The sequence below is a fragment of the Blennius ocellaris genome (assembly GCF_963422515.1).
Source record: "Blennius ocellaris genome assembly, chromosome: 16".
In the NCBI taxonomy this organism is placed as follows: domain Eukaryota; kingdom Metazoa; phylum Chordata; class Actinopteri; order Blenniiformes; family Blenniidae; genus Blennius; species Blennius ocellaris.
Genome location: NC_137665.1, coordinates 4124422 through 4147286, shown reverse-complemented (window position 1 = coordinate 4147286; position 22865 = coordinate 4124422). Strand labels below are relative to the sequence as shown.

The 22865-nt window shown below is 41.8% G+C and overlaps 1 protein-coding gene across 1 annotated transcript; it reads right to left on the bottom strand.

The window, feature by feature from the left end:
* Positions 1-9466: 9466 nt before the first annotated feature.
* On the bottom strand, positions 9467-22647 carry LOC308140903 (homeobox protein Dlx4a-like). Its single transcript, XM_080510868.1, has 3 exons — positions 21804-22647; positions 18185-18381; positions 9467-10813 (listed from the first exon to the last, which is right to left on the bottom strand). The coding sequence occupies exons 1-3, from the start codon at positions 22135-22137 to the stop codon at positions 10571-10573; spliced, it is 774 nt and encodes a 257-aa protein (XP_080366994.1). The 5' UTR covers positions 22138-22647; the 3' UTR covers positions 9467-10570.
* Positions 22648-22865: the final 218 nt, after the last annotated feature.

Sequence of the window (22865 nt, the reverse complement as noted above, 5' to 3'; positions counted from 1 at the left end):
CTGAGTCAGACTGCAGATACAGGTTGCGCCCATCCATATACTTTGTGTGTGCGTGTAAAGGAGTTTGTGGGAGGTGACGGCGCGGCAGACACTCTGGAGTCTCTGGATGCTAATAACACACCGCCGACACTGAAAGAGACGGGTGTACGATGCTTTCATGTGGCACACAGTTGGAAAGGGGTGGAGAGATGACTGTGTGTGTGTGTGTGTGTGTGTGTGTGTGTGTGTGTGTGTGTGTGTGTGTGTGTGTGTGTGTGTGTGTGTGTGTGTGTGTGTGTGTGTGTGTGTGTGTGCGCGTGTGTGTGTTTGTATCTATGACAAACACAGCACTCCAGGCTCCAAACCCACAGGTTGGCCAACAAAAGAGGGCGTGGCGAGGAACAAACGGCCAGGGAGGCTCGAAATCAATGTTATGTGATATTTATGCCATTTCAAAAACTGATTTTTCATCTCACAGGCTCGTCCCATACATTCTGTTCAGTCTGCCAGATAGATTTAAAGATCAACACACTTATAATTATTGCATTAAAGACATAAAGCAGGCAGTCCATTAACTAAGCAGTCAGGCTGAACCGCTTCACTTGTCGCGCTTTCTAATTATCATATGATACCTTGTTTCAACCAAACAAAAAAACAAAAACCAGGCCGAACTGGAATGGCTGGAATGCAGGCGGCATCTCTCAGCCAAACGATGAAATTGAGGTTTACATGAATCTCATGTGTGCTGACAGCGACACATCCACATAAATCAGTTTATTCCAATTGGAAATTTGCGCCAGACTGCTGCGAAATCCCGAGGAGTTCCCTGAGGAGTTCAGCTCAATCTGCAGGAAAAGAAGCTTTAGAGGCATTTTGAACGCAGATCCCAGTGGAAGGGTGGCAGGCGGCATCGAGTAGCCTAGTAATTAAGACAGATTACAAAGTCTTCAAAGGGACTTCTTTTAAGGGGTGGGGGGGTTGTAGGATGGACCACCATCATGAAAATCTCCGTTTATAAACCAGAAAAACACACTATAAGTGAATAAGTTGTGCAAAACTTTGGTATTTAGCTTATTGCAACTCAACATGGTCTTTTCTTTTTTTTTCTTTGAAAAAACCCCAAACCAAACTGCCACTGTGTATTTACCCAGTGGCTTTTTGATACCATAAAGATGATGTCTTGTCAGATATACTTACAGGTCTCTCTTGATACAGAGGGGGGAAAAAAAACCTTAAATACATGTTGGAAAAAGTGAGAACGCTTTGGGCGTCTTACTTCGTCATTGAAAGGCCAATGCTCAGAAAACAGTCTAAATTTAACACAATTTATCGTCAAATACTTTCTACATTGTCCCAAAAAATATATCATCTGTATAAGGAATCTTATAAAGCTTTTAATCACAATCTTCAGCGACCGCTGAATATTTGCTGTTGATGCTGTTAAAATTCAAAGCCACTTGCTCCGGATGTTAGCATGTAGCATTCCAGCACGTTCTATTCAGGCGAGTTCCATTCCAAGCACATCTTCAAGGGTTCGTCGTGGTCAAGGGCGAGATAAGAGCTTAAGCAACACCCAGCTAGCCCATAGCCCTGCCAGCAGCCACTGACTGCTTTCCCATATGTCTGTAAAGTGTAATGACTGTGATAAAATGAGCGATTTGATCTCCTGAAAATACAGATTTCGCGAGGAAAAACAACGTTTTCACCAGACGTGCCGGGTGTAGACCCCGAAAGCACAGATCCACTAAGACCCCCTCCATGTTTGTGGAGGCTTTTGCCTTCCTGTGCTGAGCCCTGGGCTTCCAGGTGTCAGGGAAGAATGCAGCCCAACATCACAGGAGACAGACGGAGAGGGCAGACAAGGACTTGTAGCGACCTGTGACTGGTTCTCCACCGGAGGGGGCCGAGAGGAGAGAAAAAAAAAAAGAAGCTTTTCACCACAGTCATTGTGGGTTTTTCTTCTAACAGACAGTCGACTGCTTTTATTCATCCAAGCAAAGACAAACAGGCCAGGTGGTGGTGTGTTGGTTTTTTTATTTATTATTTATTTATTTATTTTTGTGGCTGAATTTTTGCAGAAATTACAGTGTTTTTGTTTTCTGTTTTTTTTTTCTCTCCCTCTACCGGATGGTGACTGGTAAAAATCCAGTGAGGTTAGCTGAGGTGACGACGTTACACCTCTGCTGTTTGGCACCGTGGCCAGGCTGACGAGGGCGAGACGAGGCGATGACATCAGCCGCCGCGAGGCAGGCTGAGAGGAAAACACAGCAAGCGGATGGAAAGTTTATAACTGTGTCGTGAAAGATTGGGAACTGACGTTACTTTCCTCTCCCTGCCTCCAGGTGTGATCTCGGACAGATATGCGCTTTTGAAAGCCGATACCAAAGGCGACACCTGTATTTTTATTTTTTATTTTTTTATTTTCTTGCCAAATGACACCTTTAGGTAGAAGAAAACACCAAGTGAAAATAAAATGCTACATTTTGCATGCATCTGGAAGTAATTTGCATGCGAGATGGTAATTGGCCGATACCCTCTGAACGCATCGGTCCAACTCTTCTCCACGGCGCATTACATGTGCGTACAAACATAAAGCCACACTCTCACACACACAAGCGAGGCTCTGCTGTATCTCAGTTGCACTTAAGCTCGTATGTGTTTTGGCACCGCATGGGTCAAGTTTAACAAGCAAATATAAAGTGACCCCTGCTGTTTACGGCTTGTTTTAATTAATATGTTTTTTCCCCCTCCCCGTCTCTCTGTCTCTCTCAATGGGTCCCATTCATGAATCTCTCTTTCTCGCTCTCTGCTTTCTACTCCACAGGGGGTCACATGCTGTCATCTGCCCAGTAGCAAGATGTAAAGTCTTTCAGTTTTATGGGGGATTTTTTTTTTTTGGCACATTTTTGTCCTCACGCAAGCTTTCGGGTTTTCTGAGAAAGTCACGATCTACAGTGATGCTGTTCAGATGTTTCTTATCACCTTGATTATTTTCCATCTTCAAAATCGCAAATATAAGAGGCCGGGAAAAGAAAATAACTTCGATATGTTTTTTATTTTCCCTCTTCGTTATGGTTTTTTTTTCCGGTGCTACTTATTGTCTGGGAAATACGGTAATCATAACCCTTCAAAGGTGGATTGATTTGTTTCAAACATGTAGTTATGAACTAGGATGCTTAACTGTTTTAAAAAAAATCTAGCTTTTATGCTACTTTCTTCATGCAGATGAAGCTCAGACTGGCCACGTGAGCTTTTTAGGTCCCAAATACGCTAGTTTTTCTATTATGATAAACACGGTACTTCCATGGTACAGCGTGGTGTGTGAAACGTTACATCCTCGTCTTTGGCGACGCACATTTTTCACACTAGAAATTGAAATTGAGCTTTCAAAACACGCGTGTGAAATCTGCAACACACAAAATGTGAGACACGAAGAAACTGGAAGCGGCAGAAGTATGGAGTGATCCGAAAAGGTCAGGCTGTGTAGAGAACGAGGGAATGCGACCAAACAGCTGGCACGAGAGACGAGACAAAGCGGTGACACACAACACTGAGCGGGCGGTCTTCGTTTGGAGGATGGGGTGGTGGTGGTGGGGGGGGGGGGTTAACAACATACAGATGGGCACAATCAACAAGAAGAGGGGCTGTAAACACGGTCACCTGAAATAAGAGAGAGAGGACAGCATCCAAAAATAAAACCAGAACATCCTGAAACAAAAGGCAACAAGACGTCGACTGAAGGACTCAGGGTTATTTCAGTTGTAGGGTGAGAGATTGAAACTTTCTCAATAGGCGAGTTATGGCTTGTGCGTCGCTTAATGTTCTGCTGATCGCGTCCAGAATTGCTCAGATATCTCTTGTTTTGTCATTTGTGACCTCGATCCTGTTTTTCTGTTACTCACAAGTAGACGGCCTTCAGATTTCTTAACGTTGAGTCTCCATTCGTCCGTCCTGGAGTTACCGAATATGTTTGGTAGGTTTTGTTATCTTTGGTCTTTTTCTTTGCTTTGAACTTAAAGTCATATTATCAATAGTGACCAACAAGTGTTTCTGTCATGTTCACCAAATGTTCTCTCGTCATACTTTCACCCTGTCCTACATCTGGTGCAAAGTGCAAGCATGTTAATTCCACACCGACGTATCATGCCTGTCATCTAATTTCCCTAATAACAAAGTACTTGATTACATCTGTCCAACCCTGGGAGTGCAGGTAGTCAGTCAAGGTGTGGTGAGGTGCACTGGCGCCACACTGGCACCGACGACGAGACGATAGAATTTTCTCAGGCATTCTACTAACGGGATGCACTGAGAATCACGTCTCACAGACACTATCGGACGTCGCGGGAGGAGTCCATGGCAGATTGATGTACAACTTATCATGTGATTTGCAACGTCTGAAAAATGTTTTGATTGCATCTGACGCGAGATGGAAATCAAGAATCTCTTCCCGGGCTGGCTGCCCACGACTTTTATTTGCAGACTTTTGCATGATGCCTCTTTGTAGGTCTTTTTTTCTTCTTCTGTTGCTTTTCTTTTTCCCACAGCTTTGACTGTGTGAACAGAATAACATGTTAAATTTGTGCTTTTGGGGGCTCATTACTCATAAATCAGCTCCACGTCGACCCCTCAACCCCCCCGCATCTACTTCACAATGGTTTGTTCCATACTGCTGCGGATTGGTTGGGGTAGGTGATGTCCATTAAACAGTGCCAGACCTACACTTTTACGTCTTTCCACTTTCCCAAAGAATGAAACATATAAACACTTGTAACCTAGCACATTTATTCACTCCTGTGTTCAGGAGGCGGCCATAAAGACAAGACCGGTGGCTGAGAACCATCGAAGCTTTCTGTTTTCAGGAGCAGTTGTTTTTATTACAGTGATAAAAAAAAAAGTGAATTTTTTTTTTGGGGGGGGGTGTTTCTGGTAATACTGTACTTCCTGTGTTAGATTTAATTCATTTTGTTTATTATCCATGCAACCTTTTAATATTTATTCTGTGATTTTTGATATTATACTGGAGCTGCTAGTTCTTCTTCTTCTTCTTCTTCTTCTTCTTCTTCTTCTTCTTCTTCTTCTTGTACCTTATGTCCATGTACTCTCATTGTTAATGTCTAAAGTTAATGCTTCAACTTTTCTGAAATGTAAATGCAGCAACGATGTGTTTTCACTTGAATCATTGTCGTGGTTTTACTTTACGTTTCTATGTAACTTATGATAATAATTTTTGTCCTTGAATGAGACTCAATCTCTGGTCTGAACTCTGAACTAAACATTGTTATTCTGGATGACTTTTTGTCCTGTTGCTCTCCACTGCTCCGGCCATAACTAAAGTGGCCACTAGAGGTCCTCATGGAGCTCCCTTTCTGGCTCCAGCCAACGCGTTTATGTGCAAACTGCGGCACGAGATTGTGAAAACCCCACATCGGCTTCTCATTTGTGCCGAGAACAGCGAGATCTAACAGGACGAGTGACATGTGAAATACGGTGAAATGGGGTACAGGACAAACTGTATTTGAGTAAATTAAAGACACACCATAACAAAACCATTCATTTAAACAGTAATCTGTGTAGATGCAGCTATAATTAAGCTCTTGAGGTCGACTCATTCCCCCTTTTCCCCCGAGCACGTGTTTCCTTCACGAAGAACACGAACCTCACGTGACCCGATTAACCTGCTCTCATCTTTCACTGGAGCTCCAGTTTGCATGTGGGGCCGTTTGCTCCACGCTCGCCCCTCTCTCTCTCTCTCTCTGTCTCTCTCTCTCTCGCTCTCTCTCTCTCAGCCCCCCCCAGCAGACATGTTGCCATGTTCACTCAGCCCCCGCCAGGCTTTCATCAGTTCATTAGGACAATACGACGTGTCTGAAGTATTCCATAAAACTCTATGGTGTGAACTCAGCCATCGGCAACAGGATGCAGCTCCCAGTAGCGGATTAAATAAGTCTGAAAATTCCACTGTGTGGCCTAGTTCTTTTTTTTTTTTTTTTCTTTTTTTTTTTTTTTCCAAGGGCTGTTTGATCCTCTCAGCAAAAAGGAAAGAGATCTGCGACGTGTAAACCGTCACCCACAAACACGTCGCTTCCTCAAAAACGTTCGGACATTACAGAGTCAGGCAATTAATACGTCTGAGTTTTGGGCAGTATCGTGGCAAAATGTTCCCCCTGCGTGTGTTTCCCCTCCAAGAGACGGCGCTCAACCGTCTCCAGGTTTAAGAGGAAGAGGAAGAAAGTTTCCAGCGTGAGGCCCAACGGTGTGTTTTTTACCCTGCTGCGACGGAATCTCTTTCTGAAACTGAAATCACCTCATGCAAAGAGTGGACAACTCTTGATTTGATCTGATTCTTCAATGAACTACACCAAAACTGTGATTTTACTCACATGTGAAGGTTCAAGTGAATAAAACTATCAGGCTCCTTATGAGAGGAGATGTAACTTTTATTGTGGTTGTAACCACGTGCATTCCACTGAAAAGTTAATTGTTTCTTCACTCACAACATACATAATAAAAAGGCATTTTAGTTATTATTGATAATGATAAACAGATGTTAAAAATCATCTGATTCATGAAATGTTCTTACATTTTGAATTACTGCATTTTTGGTTTTCATGACTTTTAAGCTTAAGGAAAAAAAAGGCTTAAACCATTTCAGTTTATGTATATTGGAAGTTTGAAATAATTTATGGAGTAAATCTACTTTTCATTTGTTTTGTTTGTTTGTCTAGGTTATATTATATAATGTCTGTCTCACGACATCTGACTCTCATCATGACTGTTAAAGAAACACATCTTTTCATCTTCTGCTGCAAGCTGACGCCATCAGTAAGTGTTGATTTCACAAATAAACTTGTATCTTTACATGATATTAGTGCAAGTTGCTATAATTTCATCTGGTGACACTCGTGAACGTGAGCAGCCAGACAGACAATAGAAGTACAACATTGATTTAAAGGAGTGTGATGAGATAAAAGTGCCTCTTTCTGTCATAAATTAAATCAAATCCAACTTTATTTCTCGAGCACTTTTCATACGACGAAAAATCTTAACACAAAGTGCTTCACATAAAATAGAATTAAATAAAAATAAAAACATGTGCACACACACACACACACACACACACACACACCCATCCACACCACCAACCCCAACAAAAACTGCAAAAAAACCAAAGGTTTCTGTTTATAAAACGTGTGGATGCTGATCTACTAACTGGATCACATTTAGTCCGTTTAGCGCTTTTCATGAATACAGAATGATGAGTGTTCAAGGTATAAAGATTAATTATTGTGTGCAATGTGAATTACAACAAACTTTAGGATCTTTTTATGAGGACGTGTAAACCAGATCCATCTTCAGTGAATAATGAGGTTTTTTTCTCAACTGGCCCCCCCACGACTCCTATTTATAGACTTAATCAGATCTTTTTTGTGTTCTACCTCTTCTTCTTCGGTCGTGCAATCTTTTGCCAACAGGCTTAAAGCACACAGATCATCATTTTAACACCACCCGTGATATCACTCTTTCATCATTCTGTTATTCTGAGTCCGTCTCCTACAAAACTCAAGCAAACTGTGCAATTTAGCATGTTTCATACAGAATCTTAGTAAATCAGTCTGGTCCAGCTGACCTGCGACCTTGTGATGTTTCATACTTCACACAATAATGCAGGATACAGTAAATGTCTTCTGCCAACAAAAAGCAGTGAATAAATACGAGAACCACAAGCAGCGTGTGCTTCGTGCAGCGATGCTTTCAACGCCAATTTCCAACGTCCATCAGACAAATCAATCTGTTGTGAAGGGATTAGTCCTCCGTAATCCATTTTGATGGAATCCACCACTTCCTCGTCTTCTCCTCCGGGGCTCGGAGCACAAGGATATTCTCTCGGCTGACAATTACAGATAATTACAGCGTCAGAGTGAAAGCTTTATTTAACAAGCTGTGTCCCAAATTACCTATAATTGACGTGGTCATTTTATAAAATCATTGACGATGTTTGACGACTCCTTTTCGCGTTTCCAGATGTTTGCGGGGGCCAAAGACGTGACCCGATTCCTCTGATTTACGACTCCAGAGAAAATGGCTGGGGGCCACTGGGGAGTACAAAGACCTTACACTGAGGAGGATTGTGTTATTTCAGCTATACTGTTACCGAAGCTGGAATTTGATATGAACTTAAAGGTGCAACAACAGATTATTCCCACTGTCGGATGGAGGTTAGGTAAACAAAACCTAAAGGGTGGAGCACACCAGCAGGTTTGATTTATTTCAGATAACAAAGGTCTGACTTACCGACAGAAAATAAATTATTGGGAAAAAATCTTGTTTAGGATTTGAGGAGGCTGGCGAACATAAATTCCAGGCAACTTTTATAGACATGATTTACCACTTATCAAGTTTCAGCTGCAACAAAACAAAAACATAAAAAGATTAAGGAAAAAAAGATTAAACGTCACAATAATTCCATTTCTTAGACGGTGTAATAGTGAACATTGTCTACCAGTAAACAACCTAAACCCACTGAAAATTAAGACAAAAGAGCTTAAAGCCAAATTGCTGCAATTCTGTTTATAATAGATTGTAAAAGTTTTAAAAAAGCATTTTTCCTTAATGGCCTTTTGTAGTTTTTTTTTCATCCATACATAAACCAGTTTTTCCCATCAGAGACAATAGTGAAACAAAATTACATTTTGGTCAATTTCACACTTTATAAGGGATTTAAATCCCATATAAATAACATTTAATCGTGTAGGTCTTGAAGTATTCTTTAAAAAAAACCAAACAAACAAACATCTGACTGTTGCAATTTTCCACATAAAGGGTTCATCTATCTATTGTGGCAACGAGCAAGTATGCGAGTTAGCATTTTTGCAAAAATAATGTGCTTTTAATTATCCGATCTGACAAGATATATACCGTATTTGCATTATTCAAAGGCCCTATAACAAGCAGACACCAATTACAAGCTTGTAAAAACATTGCTGCATACCTGAAGTTTGCCAAAAAAAAACAAAAAACCTTCTTTCACACACCGTGCTAATTAATGTCAGGTTTTCTTGCCAGACAAGAGAATGCAGCTCGACATTAAATGGGACAGTACACACACAGACTTGAAAAAAGTGACCCCACACTAAAGCATGGAGGAGGGAGCATCATGACCATTGGCTCCCGTAGCTTGTCGTCAGTGCAGATGAGGCAAAATTCACTGTTCCCATAATCCTGAAAACATCTGGTTAGAAGGTTTTCCAGGTACAAACCTGTTGCGTAATCGTGATACAATGGTGTTTTCTTCACATGATGTCACAGTTTTTGGCACGCATGTCCCAAAAAACATGCGTGCTGGGTTATTAGAAATTAGCCATAGGTATTGTTTTAACGTTTTCTTTTTCCTTTTTCTCCGTCTTCGATGTACCTTGCCTTATTCCCTGTGTAGGCTCCAACAGGCCGAGTTGGGATGATATGAGTAAAGAAGTCGGTTGCATGGCACTAAAATTCTAAAAAGTCCAAATATGACTTATGTTTTTCCAGGAACACTGACAAGCTTTAACGATTTTGCTCAACAAAGACATAAAATAACATAATTGTTTGTGTAGAATTGAGTAAAGCACAACGCTATTGTCAAGACTCCTGGCATGGATACACACCCGGCCACATTTTATGACCCATTTATGCAGAAAATGAAGAAATTTAAGACTTTTTATTGCCAGTGTATATGTTTTGGGGGATTTTTTTGAGGTTATATTCGAAAAATACAAAACAACTTTGTTTTCTTCAACTCTTTAATCCGATCTGTTTTCAACAATAGCAAACCCGAGGGCTCACCGAATCAGTACAGCTCAATAGAAAAAAAAAACAATAATGCTGAAAAACCCTGAATAACCATCTTTTTTTTTTTCTTTCTTTTTTTTTTTTACACATGTACCTGCCCAATGGGAACCCCGGTGAAAAGACAGAAAACAAAACCTCCTGAAATGTTCAGAATTAGTGACGCAGGGCCGGCTTTAGCTTCGAGTTGCAGCATCAGTTTATAGCTTTATGGAAGAATTGTCTTTTATGCGGGCAAAGCTGCTCTGGAGGCAGAAATGACTCAATGGACGACGTTTCACCATCACTTTTTTTTTTTTTTTTTGGGTTTCGAGACAATGACCTCATCTCATTGCATTGGCTTTTCTTTTTTTTTTTTCCCCTCAAAGGCACGTCGACTGAAAACTGCTGCCACCAACAGTTTACACGAAGTTACGCAACTTCTAATATTCACCCCGGTGGCTTTGTGACGAGTGTCGACTGCAAACGGACCCGAGCCGCCGTTGGCGCAAAGCAAAGACAGATACATCTGGTAACCTCCAAACTAAATTCAATTTGTTGCAAATTGTAATGATCTTAGTGGTTGTTTCCTACCATGTAATTTTTGAGAGTTTTTTAGCCATCTTAGCTGGTCCACGGCAGCTATATCTGCTCACTACAATTTATGTCTCTATTTTTGCCCCCAGAGTGGCTCCGACTCTCGGCGTCGTCCCTTCCCGCTCCAGTCTAGCTCGCCGTGTAAAAAAAAAACAACAAAAAACTCCGTAATTCATCCTGGAAGTGTCTGTCACATCATCTGAGTCCTGGGCATGGAGTCCTGCTGGTGTCCGGGGTACCAGTGTCCAAAATTGTTCATGTATCCTCCCGAGTGAACCGGCGCGCCTTTGGACGCCATGCTGATGTCCCACAAGGTGCACGGCGAGGAGGAGGACGACGGGGGCGGGGCCAGGTGGTCGCCCTCGGGGCCGCACGGCCCGTTCTTCATGATCTTCTTGTATTTGGAGCGTTTGTTTTGGAACCATATTTTCACCTGAGAGACGGAGACAAGGAGAAGAGGTGAGTGTTATACTGGAATATCGCGAATTTATCACCATCAGAAATAATGTTTTGCATTTCAACATATTTGGCCAATTAGATATTCTTGGATTTACGACACGCTTTATGTAAAATCGAAGGCTTGTGTCGTCACACCGCCTTTAGTTTTGTATCACGATTGTGAGGGCCGATCTCCGGTTTGAAATGCTGCGCAGAAAAAAAGATTCACAGTGAAGTGCAAACATTCAACAAGGACAGACCTGGGAACTCAGGAAGGAAGAATTCCCAAGATAAACTTTTTTTTATTTATTAATGACAAATAATGTGGTCATTCAGCTGAAATACTGTACTGATGAAATGATGGCTGTCAAGTTAACATGATCTAACATGGCAAAGTTCATCAAAATAAGCATTTCTCAATGTCGTATTAAACGACGTCACAATAGCCGCTTTTAGAAATTCTCCACTTTGACAGAAGTCAACCGCATTCCTGCATTTTTCCCAGACAGAAGTCCAAAGTCACTCATGAGACTCGAGTTAGAAACGTCCCTTTCCATCGCTTTTGGAAAAACGCTTGCTTATAGTCTTTGTTTCAAGCTCGGATCATATTTCTTTTTCTATCTGTAACTTTGAGCGTGGGCCAACTAGTTTATCTCAAACACTCCTCCGCGTTTTATCTCACTCCAAATACTTTATCGTTGAATAACAATACAATATTCTGTTCAGAATCATCGGTAATAACAAGCAGAACTCAGTTTTTGGCCTGCAGACTACATCTGTTGTCACGCTTGTTGATTTAAATTACATTTGACCCCCCCCAACATGCAGAATGTCTTTTCATTCCTTTTGCGGCTCATTTCCTCAGCTGGCTCACCGCGACTTTTATTTGCAAACTTTACTAAACTAAAATTAAACCAACAATACTTTATTAATCCCTTTGGGGAAATTCCCTTTTCCACATTTACCATTTCTGGGATGTGGCGGATGAGATATTTCTTATGTTTTACCTCAAACCGATCATCTTCCATATTAAAGTCTTTTGAGGGTTTTTTTCCAAACCAAATGAAGCTTTATTTTCTGAAACATATTGAGTAAAGTTCCTCATTTGTGCTTGTTGGAGCTCAGTGCTCCATAGAGACTGCGAGCAAATCAACACGAAATATTATCCCCCCCCCCAATCCCCCAAATCTCTTGCAAAACTCACGCAAATTGAAAACCACTCGGCACGATTCCTGCAGGATCTTCATAAATCAGACCGAATGACGTCTTCATTTCTCACGAACTTGAACGAGGTGCGTGCCGGCGCAGGTTGTTTGGCAAATATCGACATCGCATGTGCAACAAGTTGGGAGGTCTCCCAACTCAAACTGCAACAATGTGCTTGACAACATCAGTCTGTGCAAAAATATGAGGATTTTTTTGTTTTGTTCCACGTGCAGCAACTGGGTGAACATTTTACATGCATTTTCAGACTTAACTCATAAGAACCTGTGCTGCCTTGTATCTGTGCACGCGACTGTAAATATGTAATATCTTTAAAGCGTTAAGTGATGCAGACCGAAGAAAGTTGGAATATCTCTCGACTATTAGCCTCGCTCAGTCACACTTCAATCATTTTTCTTCTGCGGTTGGAGATAATTCGGTTGTGTTGTTGTAAATATAATTGGCACGCCGTCTCTTTCCAGCCTGCTTGCAAATTGGGCATTAAATTACACGGATGTGCCTGTTGGGCAATCTGTCAGCTCGTCGGCGACGCATAAATCAAAAACGTTTACGTGCAGTCAGCAAAAGAAAAAAAAAAGAAGAAGTTCTGAACATGTTTTAACCGCGACAAACAAACTTTCACAGGCCGAATAGAAAAAGGAGGAAGACGGAGGAACGTCTTGGCGCTACAGTTGTTTTCCCTTGCTCCCTCAGTCATGGGAATTTTTTTTAATATTCCCATGTCTGATATTCCCATATTTGTAATTTAAAAAAAAATATATTTTTAATTCTATAAAATATATAAAAGTCTTTTTTTTTTTTTTTTTTTTTTTTTTGAGGAAAACTACCAACTTTCACACCCAGATTCCAAACAGCTGAGGAGTCATGGAAAGTGACCTTTAATTCGAGCTCCATTGTTCCTCGCTATCTGCTGACGTCAATCAAAAAATGCGAGAAGCTACGTCCATAAAAAGAACCAACTGAAGCGCCACTCCATAAAAAGCCAACAGTTTCGCAGTTGCCGTCACAACTGCAGTTTCCAAATTTTCTATATTTAGTAAATGAATGGACAGAAAAAAGAAAGTCTGAGGTTTTAATGATAGTCTAATGTGCGACTGTCACCAAACTGCGGCGCCCGTGAAAATAACAATTACCTGGCGTGGCACCGCGCTTTGCATGGAAAAACCTGAAGTGAGGACGTGGAGCGGAGCTTAGGAGGCCGGGAGTCAATCAACAGCACGTTAAAGTTAATGCACCCTCACTGAGAGGATTTCTTCTGTAATTATTGGTTTCATATTTCAGCGGCACCACGGAACTGACAGGCCGCCTGAGAATCCGGCTAATGACGCTGGCGTTCAGGGGAGGAGGGTGGCGGAGAGGCAGGCCAGGTGCCGCAGACAGGCCGAGTCGCCACACAGAACAGCCTCGCCGTAATTCACGTTTCCTGCGCAGCTTATGTAAAATAATGCAAATTTTAACTTGGAAAAACTATCGGATTAGTGTGTGGAAGTGATTTAAATTGGCTCAACAAGGCAGTCTATGCATATTTTAGAATCAATCCCCTCATCACTGTGATTAATGCTATCTCAGATTTTAACCGACGTGTGTGATATTTCTAACTTTGAAAAATCAGTTTCAATAGACTTCCGGTTCTAATATTCTTAAAATGACCATCGTTCCAATTTGTGGGAATCTCGTGAAATTCACATCCCAATTCAAGAAAGTTTTAACAATCAAAACTAAATTTAAGCCATGTGGTCACATTTGAAAAGGCTTTTAAACGACATCTAACTACTAATAAAGTAAAAAAAAAAAAAAAAAAAAAATTGGTGCCATATAAAAGATTTAACTGCTCATTATTCCTATTGTCTGCAAAAAATATATAATGAGTGTGAAGTTTTATGGTTTAAGATGCATCTTTTTTCAGGAATTTGCTGAACCCGTTTTCTCTTTAAAACTAAATGAGGTGGTGAGAATTGCAGGGAATATCACACATTATATTTGTGGACCTACTAGACTACACCGCCAAACTGATGGAGCGAATTTAGCGCAAAGGCTTATGGGTATTATTGCACCAGATTAAATTAAAAAAAAAAAAAAAAAAAAGAGTTTACAGTATATCTCTGAGTCAATCAACATACATGCATTTTATTTTTTAACTTTGAATTATACTCATAATACAATAATTTGGAATAATTTACATTTTGACTTACTCCAGGTTTAATTGTACTGTAAATGATCCCACTATTACCCGTGTAACCAATAATTTCTTTATTTTTGTAAATTGGCTTTCAGGTCAGGAAATCCTAAGAAAATTTGACCCAATTAATACTTTTTTTTTTTTTTTACCCAAAGTGCGATTTGACTCAACAAAATGCATAATTTAGACCATTTTCATTTTGTAAAAATTCAATTAATTGTTGGTTTTTGGTTGTCACTTCAATGATTTGCATTTGCGCAACTTAAAATACTGAGTCAACGTGACCGAAAGTGAACGGAGCGGGTAGTCGTGCTTGAATTTACTTCACGCTGAGCGCTTCAACTTTGCACGTTTTGCAGCGGGAACTTTCAGAGCAGAGGAACAAGCTTATTTAAGCTTGAACCAGCTTCGCTCGTTTTTAGTTCTTGAGGGAGGAAAACATTCCATCTGCTACGTGCCGTTCCTCAGCTGCCTCTGGGAACACCAGAGATTTCAATGGGAAAGTGGTCAGCGGCTGGCTGGCGGCCTAATGGCACCAAGGCGGGAGATGTGGTCCGCGATCACTATCTTCAACTCTGTATGTGTGTGTGTGTGTTTTTTTTTCCATCCCTACATCTATGAAGTGTGTGTGTGTGTGTGCAGACGAGCGCACGCCCGTGTACGTGAAGAACGCGCGCGCAAAGCTAATTACAGCCGACTGCGCGTTTCGATGGAAGCCGGTTTGCGTCGGCGTCCATTAACCGCGTCACCGCCAGGCGACACAGAGGACAGACAACTTGTCTGGTTGTCATGACAACATGGAATATATAAATCAAAAACGTGCTGGAAAGTCTCTCACTGTTAAAAGGACTGAAACAACACCACGGCTGTGCTCCGGGTGGCGCCGGTGAGTATCTGCAGTGTATAACTCTTCATGATTCCATGCTACGGTGACTCGTTACACCATCTTGTGGTACAAAGTTGTACTGCAAGACAGGCCGAGCCGGAGCTAGATGGATAGCTCACTAACATTTCAGACGACATTAAAACCGGAATTTTAATCCCACCCTGCTGATTAGTTCAGGCATTTTTTGGAGGATATAGAACAAAAAATATTACACAGCATATCTCTTTATTTTTGTTTAGTAGGCTTGGACTAGAAAAAGACTTTTGTATGCATCTTCAGGTAAGGGTTCCCATTGGATCGCTCAGGTGGTGATCAGTATTTCTTTCAGGATGTGAACGTTCCTGCAAATATTTCTCTTCGGGCCTCATTTCCATAATAACAGACGCTAACTTAATATCATGTACACACCTAATTATTTTTACCCACCAAGGCGCGCCATCCAATAACTGTATGACTTTTGCAAATGAAACAATAGGATTCCAGCAGACCATCTCCATGTAAATAGGATATGAAGAACATGAAACCCTAATCTGAATACTTTTGTTTGTCTTAGATGTAATTTAATGGTTATTCTGACACACAGTCAGATGTTTGTTCAAATAAAAGCATTAATGAGCATCAACAACGCAAGCATCGGATTTAATTTACATAGGAACTCATAATGATCGACGCACTTAATTAAATATACCCGAGCATGCTCACAAATCAAGACGCTTTGTCAGAGCTAAGAAACTAATACACAAAAGCCAGAATATTACCTGTTGAGAAAGAGTGAACTGACATGAAACAAATTCAGGAACGTGACGTTGCGCGATTCATGAAAACATTCGAAAAGGAGATGGAGAATCCATGTCTGAGTTTTGACTTCAATCCCCCCCCCCCAATTAAGTAATTTGAAACCAGCATCAGGAATAATCCACATCACTTCAGAGCAATCTGTTAAAAAATAAACATAACATGAGGTGGTTAGCCAAAGTTCACAACAAGAAAACGCTCACGCGAGTTTAAGTGGCTCCAATGAAAGCTAAATCCCAATATGGCTGCCATTTCCAGGCAGTTGATTTAAAGCTTTTCTGATGGAAAAAACATGTAAAAAATAATGACAATCACACTCCAGCCACCGCCGGCGCCTCGGCACCCCCCAAAGTAAACGCTTCCTCGGCGAGCGTGCATCCGAGCATGACTCGCAGCCGACCACAATCAAAACCACTTTGCCACTACAAAAGGTGTAGGCAAATGAAGGGATGATCTCTTACTCCCCGTGTAAACAGAGCTGCGGCGGTTAATTCATACGGGATTAGGACGACTTCCAGTGGTGACATCAGCTCGTGGTGTGTACACAGCGCCCACACACACACACACACACACACACACACACACACACACACACACACACACACACACACACGTACAGGTACAGGTACACACACCTTAATACTTCAAATGAGGCATTCCCCAATAGGACACCTGCTCACAACTCCAGCCTTTTATTTTCTTCCCTCACGCATGTAATGTATCTGCAGCCGAGCATGACGAGACGACGTGTGTCAAAAAGCCCTTTATCCGCCGCTACATGTCAGACCGCATCACTTCCTGCTGCTCGTTTCGCGGAGGACAAAGACTGTAATCACAGTCGGGACGATTGCGGCCCTAAATAACAGCGGCTGTGCGCGACATCTCCATTTCGATCACGTGACTGTCGCCCGCGAGGAAAATGCTCCGTGTGACTGTCTGACGATTTACAGGGCGACTCTTTCCGGTTGGGTCCGTTTTCTCAGAGCCACCGGAAACGGAACTTTTTGAAAACGCTGCCCCGGCACTGAAGCCGTATGGAAACTGTCGCCTGTCCACACGAATGTCAGCGGACTCGCCATTGTTACTATTTATAGCATATTGTTCATGTGTCTGCGTGGTTTCATTACAAAAACAAACCCCAACACCACCCACTAGTGGCCTGAAATGCCAACTACGCTATTTTCAGCATTTCGGCTGTTGCAGTTTAAATGTAAAAACTATTCCCGAAACAAAACTGAAAAAAAAAAAAAAGTATGCCTTTTCACTTGAAATGTTGTGTAAACGGGGCCTTAGTCAGAGAAAGTAATCTGTTTAAATAATAAGTCTGTGAAACATGAACACATGGAGCAATAATGCTGAATATAAGCTAAGTTTGATCTAATTTAGCTTAATTTTATGATTTCAAACCACCTTTGAATTGATGAAAGAGAATTTAGCTTTGAGATATTGCTTAATTTTTTAGGCTTTTTAAAAAAAATACTAGCAAGTACGTAAATGAATTATAATGTATATAATTACAATCAAATATTGTGACCTTTTGCACAATGTTTATTGTGGGCTTCACTGACTTTGAGGTAAAAATGATCAAATCTGTGGCAATAGTCATTATGAAATAAATGGTGAAGAGGCTTATATCTCCAGTGATGTTAATTTGCTCTTTCTTTATTGTCTGCTTTAAGCTGATAACACCACAGCAAACTAAATAAACTGCTGTCCACCCACGTATTTTGTGTAAGTGAGCAAACCGTCAAAACCTGTTTGAGAAACCAAATCCAAATTTCTAGCATCACAAACAGTCTTCCTTGGAAAGTAACAGGAATGTTGAAAAAAAAAAGTTAGTTAAAAGAAAGTTAAAACACTTCTGAGAGCCAGATTAAAATGTATATAAGTGCAGTATGTGGTCATCTTGTACACAGGTTTAGAAGAGCGGACATATAAGAAAATATTATAAGAAAATGTGTGTGTGCGTGTGTGGGTGTGTGTGTGTGTGTGTGTGTGTGTGTGAGAACAATGAGAGTCGCCTGTGTGTCGCGGTGTGCTGGGAGGTCACAACTTATCCTGGGACAAAATGTACGCGTTTAATTACGTTTAATTGTGGAAGCGAGTCGTGACGATGAGCCGGCGCCCGTTCGGGGCTTCTGTTCTGGCTCGACTCTTTCACAACGGAGAGAATTGAAGGTGTGATCAATTTGGATTACTGAGTACATCTCCATTTACGTTGTGTCCTATTTTGGACCCCCCACCCCCCCCCCTTCCCCGGCGTGTTGCATCCTGGGTAATACCTGCGTCTGCGTCAGGCCCAGCTTGGCTGCGAGGTCGGCCCTCTCGGGCAGCGCGAGGTACTGGGTTTGCTGGAAGCGCTGGTTGAGTGCTTGGAGCTGCAGGCTGGAGTAGATGGTGCGAGGCTTCCTGATCTTCTTCCCCTTCCCGTTCAGCCGCACCTCGCCGTTCTCGATCACCGCCGTTGGCTTCTCGTGCTCTGAACGACATAGAAGCGGGGGAGGGGGGGGGGGGGGGGGGGCAGAAGAACTTAGTGCTCGACGAGACACTTTCCTGACAACACTGACGACAGACATACACCTCGGAACACGAGAACATGCTTTTTCAACTTGAAGTCACTTCTTTTGTTGGAAAGTCAACCGAAACCTGTTCTAAATGTGTTTAAAACAACGTTCATCTTGCAGCCAGCAGTGAAATCGAATCAAATTTATTAAACCTCACTGACGACATGCAAACCTATGAGTTATCTAGGAAAAAATTAACATTGTAGGAAAATGTCTGTATTTCACACAGTTTATTTCAATAGTTGGTCCAACACGTAAAAATGACTGTAATCTTTAATTGAACCTGTTTACGTTAAATCCAGAGTATTAAAGTAAATTCCATACATTTTACTATATAAAATAAATCTGCTTTTCAAGTGTTTACTATTAAACTACACATTTTAATCTGTTTTCCCCCGTTGTTTTAACACACACACACACACGCACACACACACACACACACACACACACACACACACACACACACACACACACACACACACACACACACACACACACTATTGTTAGATGCCAAAAATTGCAACATTTTACTGAAATTTTCACCAAAAAACTTGTTGAAACAAATACAATTATATGAGTAATTCAAATCCCATAACCTTTTAATCAAAATTGAGTCCAACATATCATAAAATAGAGATTCTAATGCAAAATATTGCATTTTAAGGAATATTTTGGGATTATTTATGCTAAAACGAGACGTAAATTGAACCGAGTAGGTTTTATTGTGTCAGTCCTACACCGAGGTGAAAACGGGTCAACTTGGAAATAAAAACAGTCACCATAGAGGCGAGACTTCCTCGAGTACGTGAAAATAAGGGCGATGAGGACTGTAAATACGCCTCTAAGAAGATGACCCACACTGGAAACACGATAATCAAAAGGTATGAATGTATATATGGGAAAGACTGCAGGTAAAGAATAACACCTCCCCTTGCCCTCTCCAAACACATTTACATTTATTCAGCCGAGAGGGATTTTCTTCTTCTCCTTTTCTTTAAAAAAAAATTTTTGTTAAAGAAAGCAATACTGTGTGTATGTTCGCCCACGCTGATCGTTGTTATGACATGAGCTCACAGCCTGCAGTGGCAGGAGAGAACAGCTGTGGACGAGCCAAAGGCCCCACAAGACGCTCCGGCTGTAACTGAACCCACTGCAGCTCCTGCAGCACGGCGGAGAGCCGGCACAAACACACCAAACACGTCCTACGATGATCCCAATGCGTGTTTGTATGGATGTTTCGGGTCCAACAAGAGCGTCTCTAAAAAGTCTTTTGACGATGGTGATTTATTTCATGCATGTGTGTCGTCAACAAATTCACATAAACACAGTGTGTGTAAAAATGCAACCTTATTCCCACAGATACAATGCAAATAAAGTCATTCATGAAGCAACTCTTGTTCCCTTTTTCATAATGTGTTCCTGAAATTAAGAAGAAAAACAACCTAATGCCACAAAGACAGAAACACTGAAAAAACACCGTCATCTCACCAAGGAGATATTTTATGCCATAAATGCAGATTTCTTTAATAATGTTCTCCCATAAAAAGTCCTTATCAAGTGGAAAATGTATCACAGTTGAATTACAGTAAATGCTGATATTTTATTTAAAACTATGGAAAAACACAAAGACACTGGGCAGCGTGGGAATCAGGAGCGAAGCCGGTGCCTTGTGGCTCATGTTGAGCCGATGAGAAAGTGCTGATTGTGTTTCAAGGCGATCGCTGTCTGTGCCTCCTGTTCAAATCACGAATGTATAGAATGTAGATGGAAATCAAATTAAACAATCTTTACAGGAGGAATCACTTAATTTATGGAATGGATCAGGACAAAGTGAGCAAACCTGTTGGAAATGTTGGTTTGCTTCCTTTAAAAATCAAATTTTGCAAGAATAAAATTATTTTTCTCTCTTTTTAGATGAGAAATGAAACAGTTTGATGATTGCACTAATATGGAAGCATACACACAACGTTAAAGCTAAATGGGATGAGTTACTTTGTGTCGATGGTATTTTCTCACACTGTTTCATGTTAAATAGCAAAAGAAAAAAGAAAAATTCAGAGTTTTTCTATTTATTTGCGTATAATTGAATAAACTGACAATGTGGAAGGTCAGGTTTACAGATAGAGTAAGATATTATTCTCTACATGGTGGTTAAAAATCCCAAAATAGATGCATGTCGTAATAAATTTAAAAAAATTGCATGTGTATTCAAGAGTGTCAGCCACCCTGAAAACTGTGTGTGTGTGGGGGGGGACATTTTTAAATTAATAAACAAAAGATGTGAAAGCTACAACAGAATAAACTGCAAAACTATCATTAATTAAAATAGCAGCATCAATAATAATAGATGAAAAACTGCATCAAAGTTGTTATTCACTTAATTTCTAAACCATTGTTTTTATCATATGTATTAAATTTCAAATATGCAATGTTGTCATTCACACCTTTGATTAAATTATGATTTGAGGTAAATCCTTTGTTCTGATTGCACCCCCCCCCCCCCCCCCCCCCCCCACTCATAGCATGTGATAAAAACAAATCGCTGAAGTGAGTAAATTCAAATCATTAAATGTTAATCCTGTCTAATTAGGCGGTGTCTGTAGATTAACATCAGAGGCCCTGCAGCCTGTTTGTGCACAAGAATGAAGATGATGATGGTTTGGGTTTGTGGAGGAGCTCGTGCGGGCCGCTGCGGGACACCACACGCCCGCTGTCGGCCGCTTCTTGTGGGCGAGCCTCTGCAGCCTCAGCGGGGCCGTGAACGCATCACCGTCCAACCCAAAGTACACTGTGGCCGACCTGTGTGTTGTGTGTGTGTGTGTGTGTGTGTGTGTGTGTGTGTGTGTGTGTGTGTGTGTGTGTGTGTGTGTGTGTGTGTGTGTGTGTGTGTGTGTGTGTGTGTGTGTGTGTGTGTGTGTGTCCAATTATTGTGGTTTATTTTCGTGTTTTTGCGGCCTTATAGCCCAACATCGGGATTTTTAATGGCCGGACTTTACTCCCGCTGTGACCGTCCTTATTATTTCTGTGCACATTATTGCATTTATTGTGACATCATTAAAAAAAGAAATATATAAATGCAATAATGTGCACAGAAATAATAATTCACCGGGTGGTGCATTTGTTTTAATCAAAACGTTGCTGATTAAAGCAGCGTGTTTATGCATGTTTTACTGTTTGTTTTCTTTACCTTTAAAAAAAAATCTGAGCAGCCATTAAATGACGCACAAATTACAGGCTGCAGTAAAAAGGAAAAGGGCAAACAAAAATGCATGCTATTGCTTTTAATTAGGGTTTTTTCCCCCACCCTTCTTCTTCTATTACTGGTACTTAAACTTACCAGAATCCTCCAGTCTGGTGTGTCCGAGCGCGCCGCCGTGACCCCCGTGTTGGTAGGGCAGGTAGGCCCCGGGGTGGTGCGCGCCCACCGGGCTGTGGTAAGGCGCGTACCCCAAAGAGCGTCCGTAGGAGGACGCGCCGGAGGAGAAGGGCCCGTCGTGTTGCGAGGGCCCCACTGCGTGCAGGCCGTGGACGGAGTAATGGTTGTGGGAGAGGCCCGGCGAGGGCTGCTGGTGTCCAGGGTGTCCGGGGTAGCCGTGGCCGAACTCAAGAAACGCCGATTTGGAGGGATCATTGGGGACCAAAGTGTCCGATATAGAGCTCATAGTCATCATTGGGGTGATGGGCAACAACGCAGAGACCAAAAACAAAAACAAAAAAAGGCTTCAGTTACGACCTCCAGACCCGTGTCATAATAAAGCGACCCCGCATTAACGATTGAAGAAACTTTCTCACACTATCAAAAAAATAACCAAAGAGCGCAATCTTGCTGTTATTTATAATAAAAGCGGATTTGACGCAGGTTTTCCCTCCGCTACATCCCAGCTGAAGGCTCCATAAACGTGACACTCTAGTGTAAAAAAAAAAAACATTAAGTCCCACGGAGATGCGCAAAACGCATGACAGAGAAAGGAAGAAAAACACGCAAAAAAAAGGGGGGGAGGGGGGGGGGGGGGTGGGTGGATGATGAGCGCGGCGCACGGTGGAAAAGCTTTCTGGCGAGAAAATACCGAAATTTTAATCTATTTTAAAAAGTCCTACGAACTTTCCTTCCTCGGTCGGTCCAGAGTCGTTCTTCTCCGGGTTGTGTGAGCGCAGTGAGACGAGGACTGCGGTGTGTTTCCTCCCACTTTCCGAGCCGCACTGTGCGCCTGCAAGCTGCGCGCTCTGCCTCCACATGGCACCAGCCGCGCGCTCATTGGCTTGCCGCGCCTCAGTGTCACACGCTAATCACGGGCGGCACCGGCGGGTGGCGGACGGGCGGCGATCACCGGGCGGAGAGAAGTGAATATGTAGGACAATCTTTAACCGGCAGAGGTTCCGAATCGCAATCTAATTATCA

Excerpts from the sequence above, each read along its gene's own strand:
- LOC308140903 (XM_080510868.1), bottom strand. The coding sequence starts at position 22,137 with ATGATGACTATGAGCTCTATATCGGACACTTTGGTCCCCAATGATCCC. Across the intron at positions 18,382-21,803 it reads CACCAGACTGGAGGATTCTG|AGCACGAGAAGCCAACGGCG; the intron begins GTAAGTTTAAGT and ends TATGTCGTTCAG. Across the intron at positions 10,814-18,184 it reads TGGGCCTGACGCAGACGCAG|GTGAAAATATGGTTCCAAAA; the intron begins GTATTACCCAGG and ends TCCGTCTCTCAG.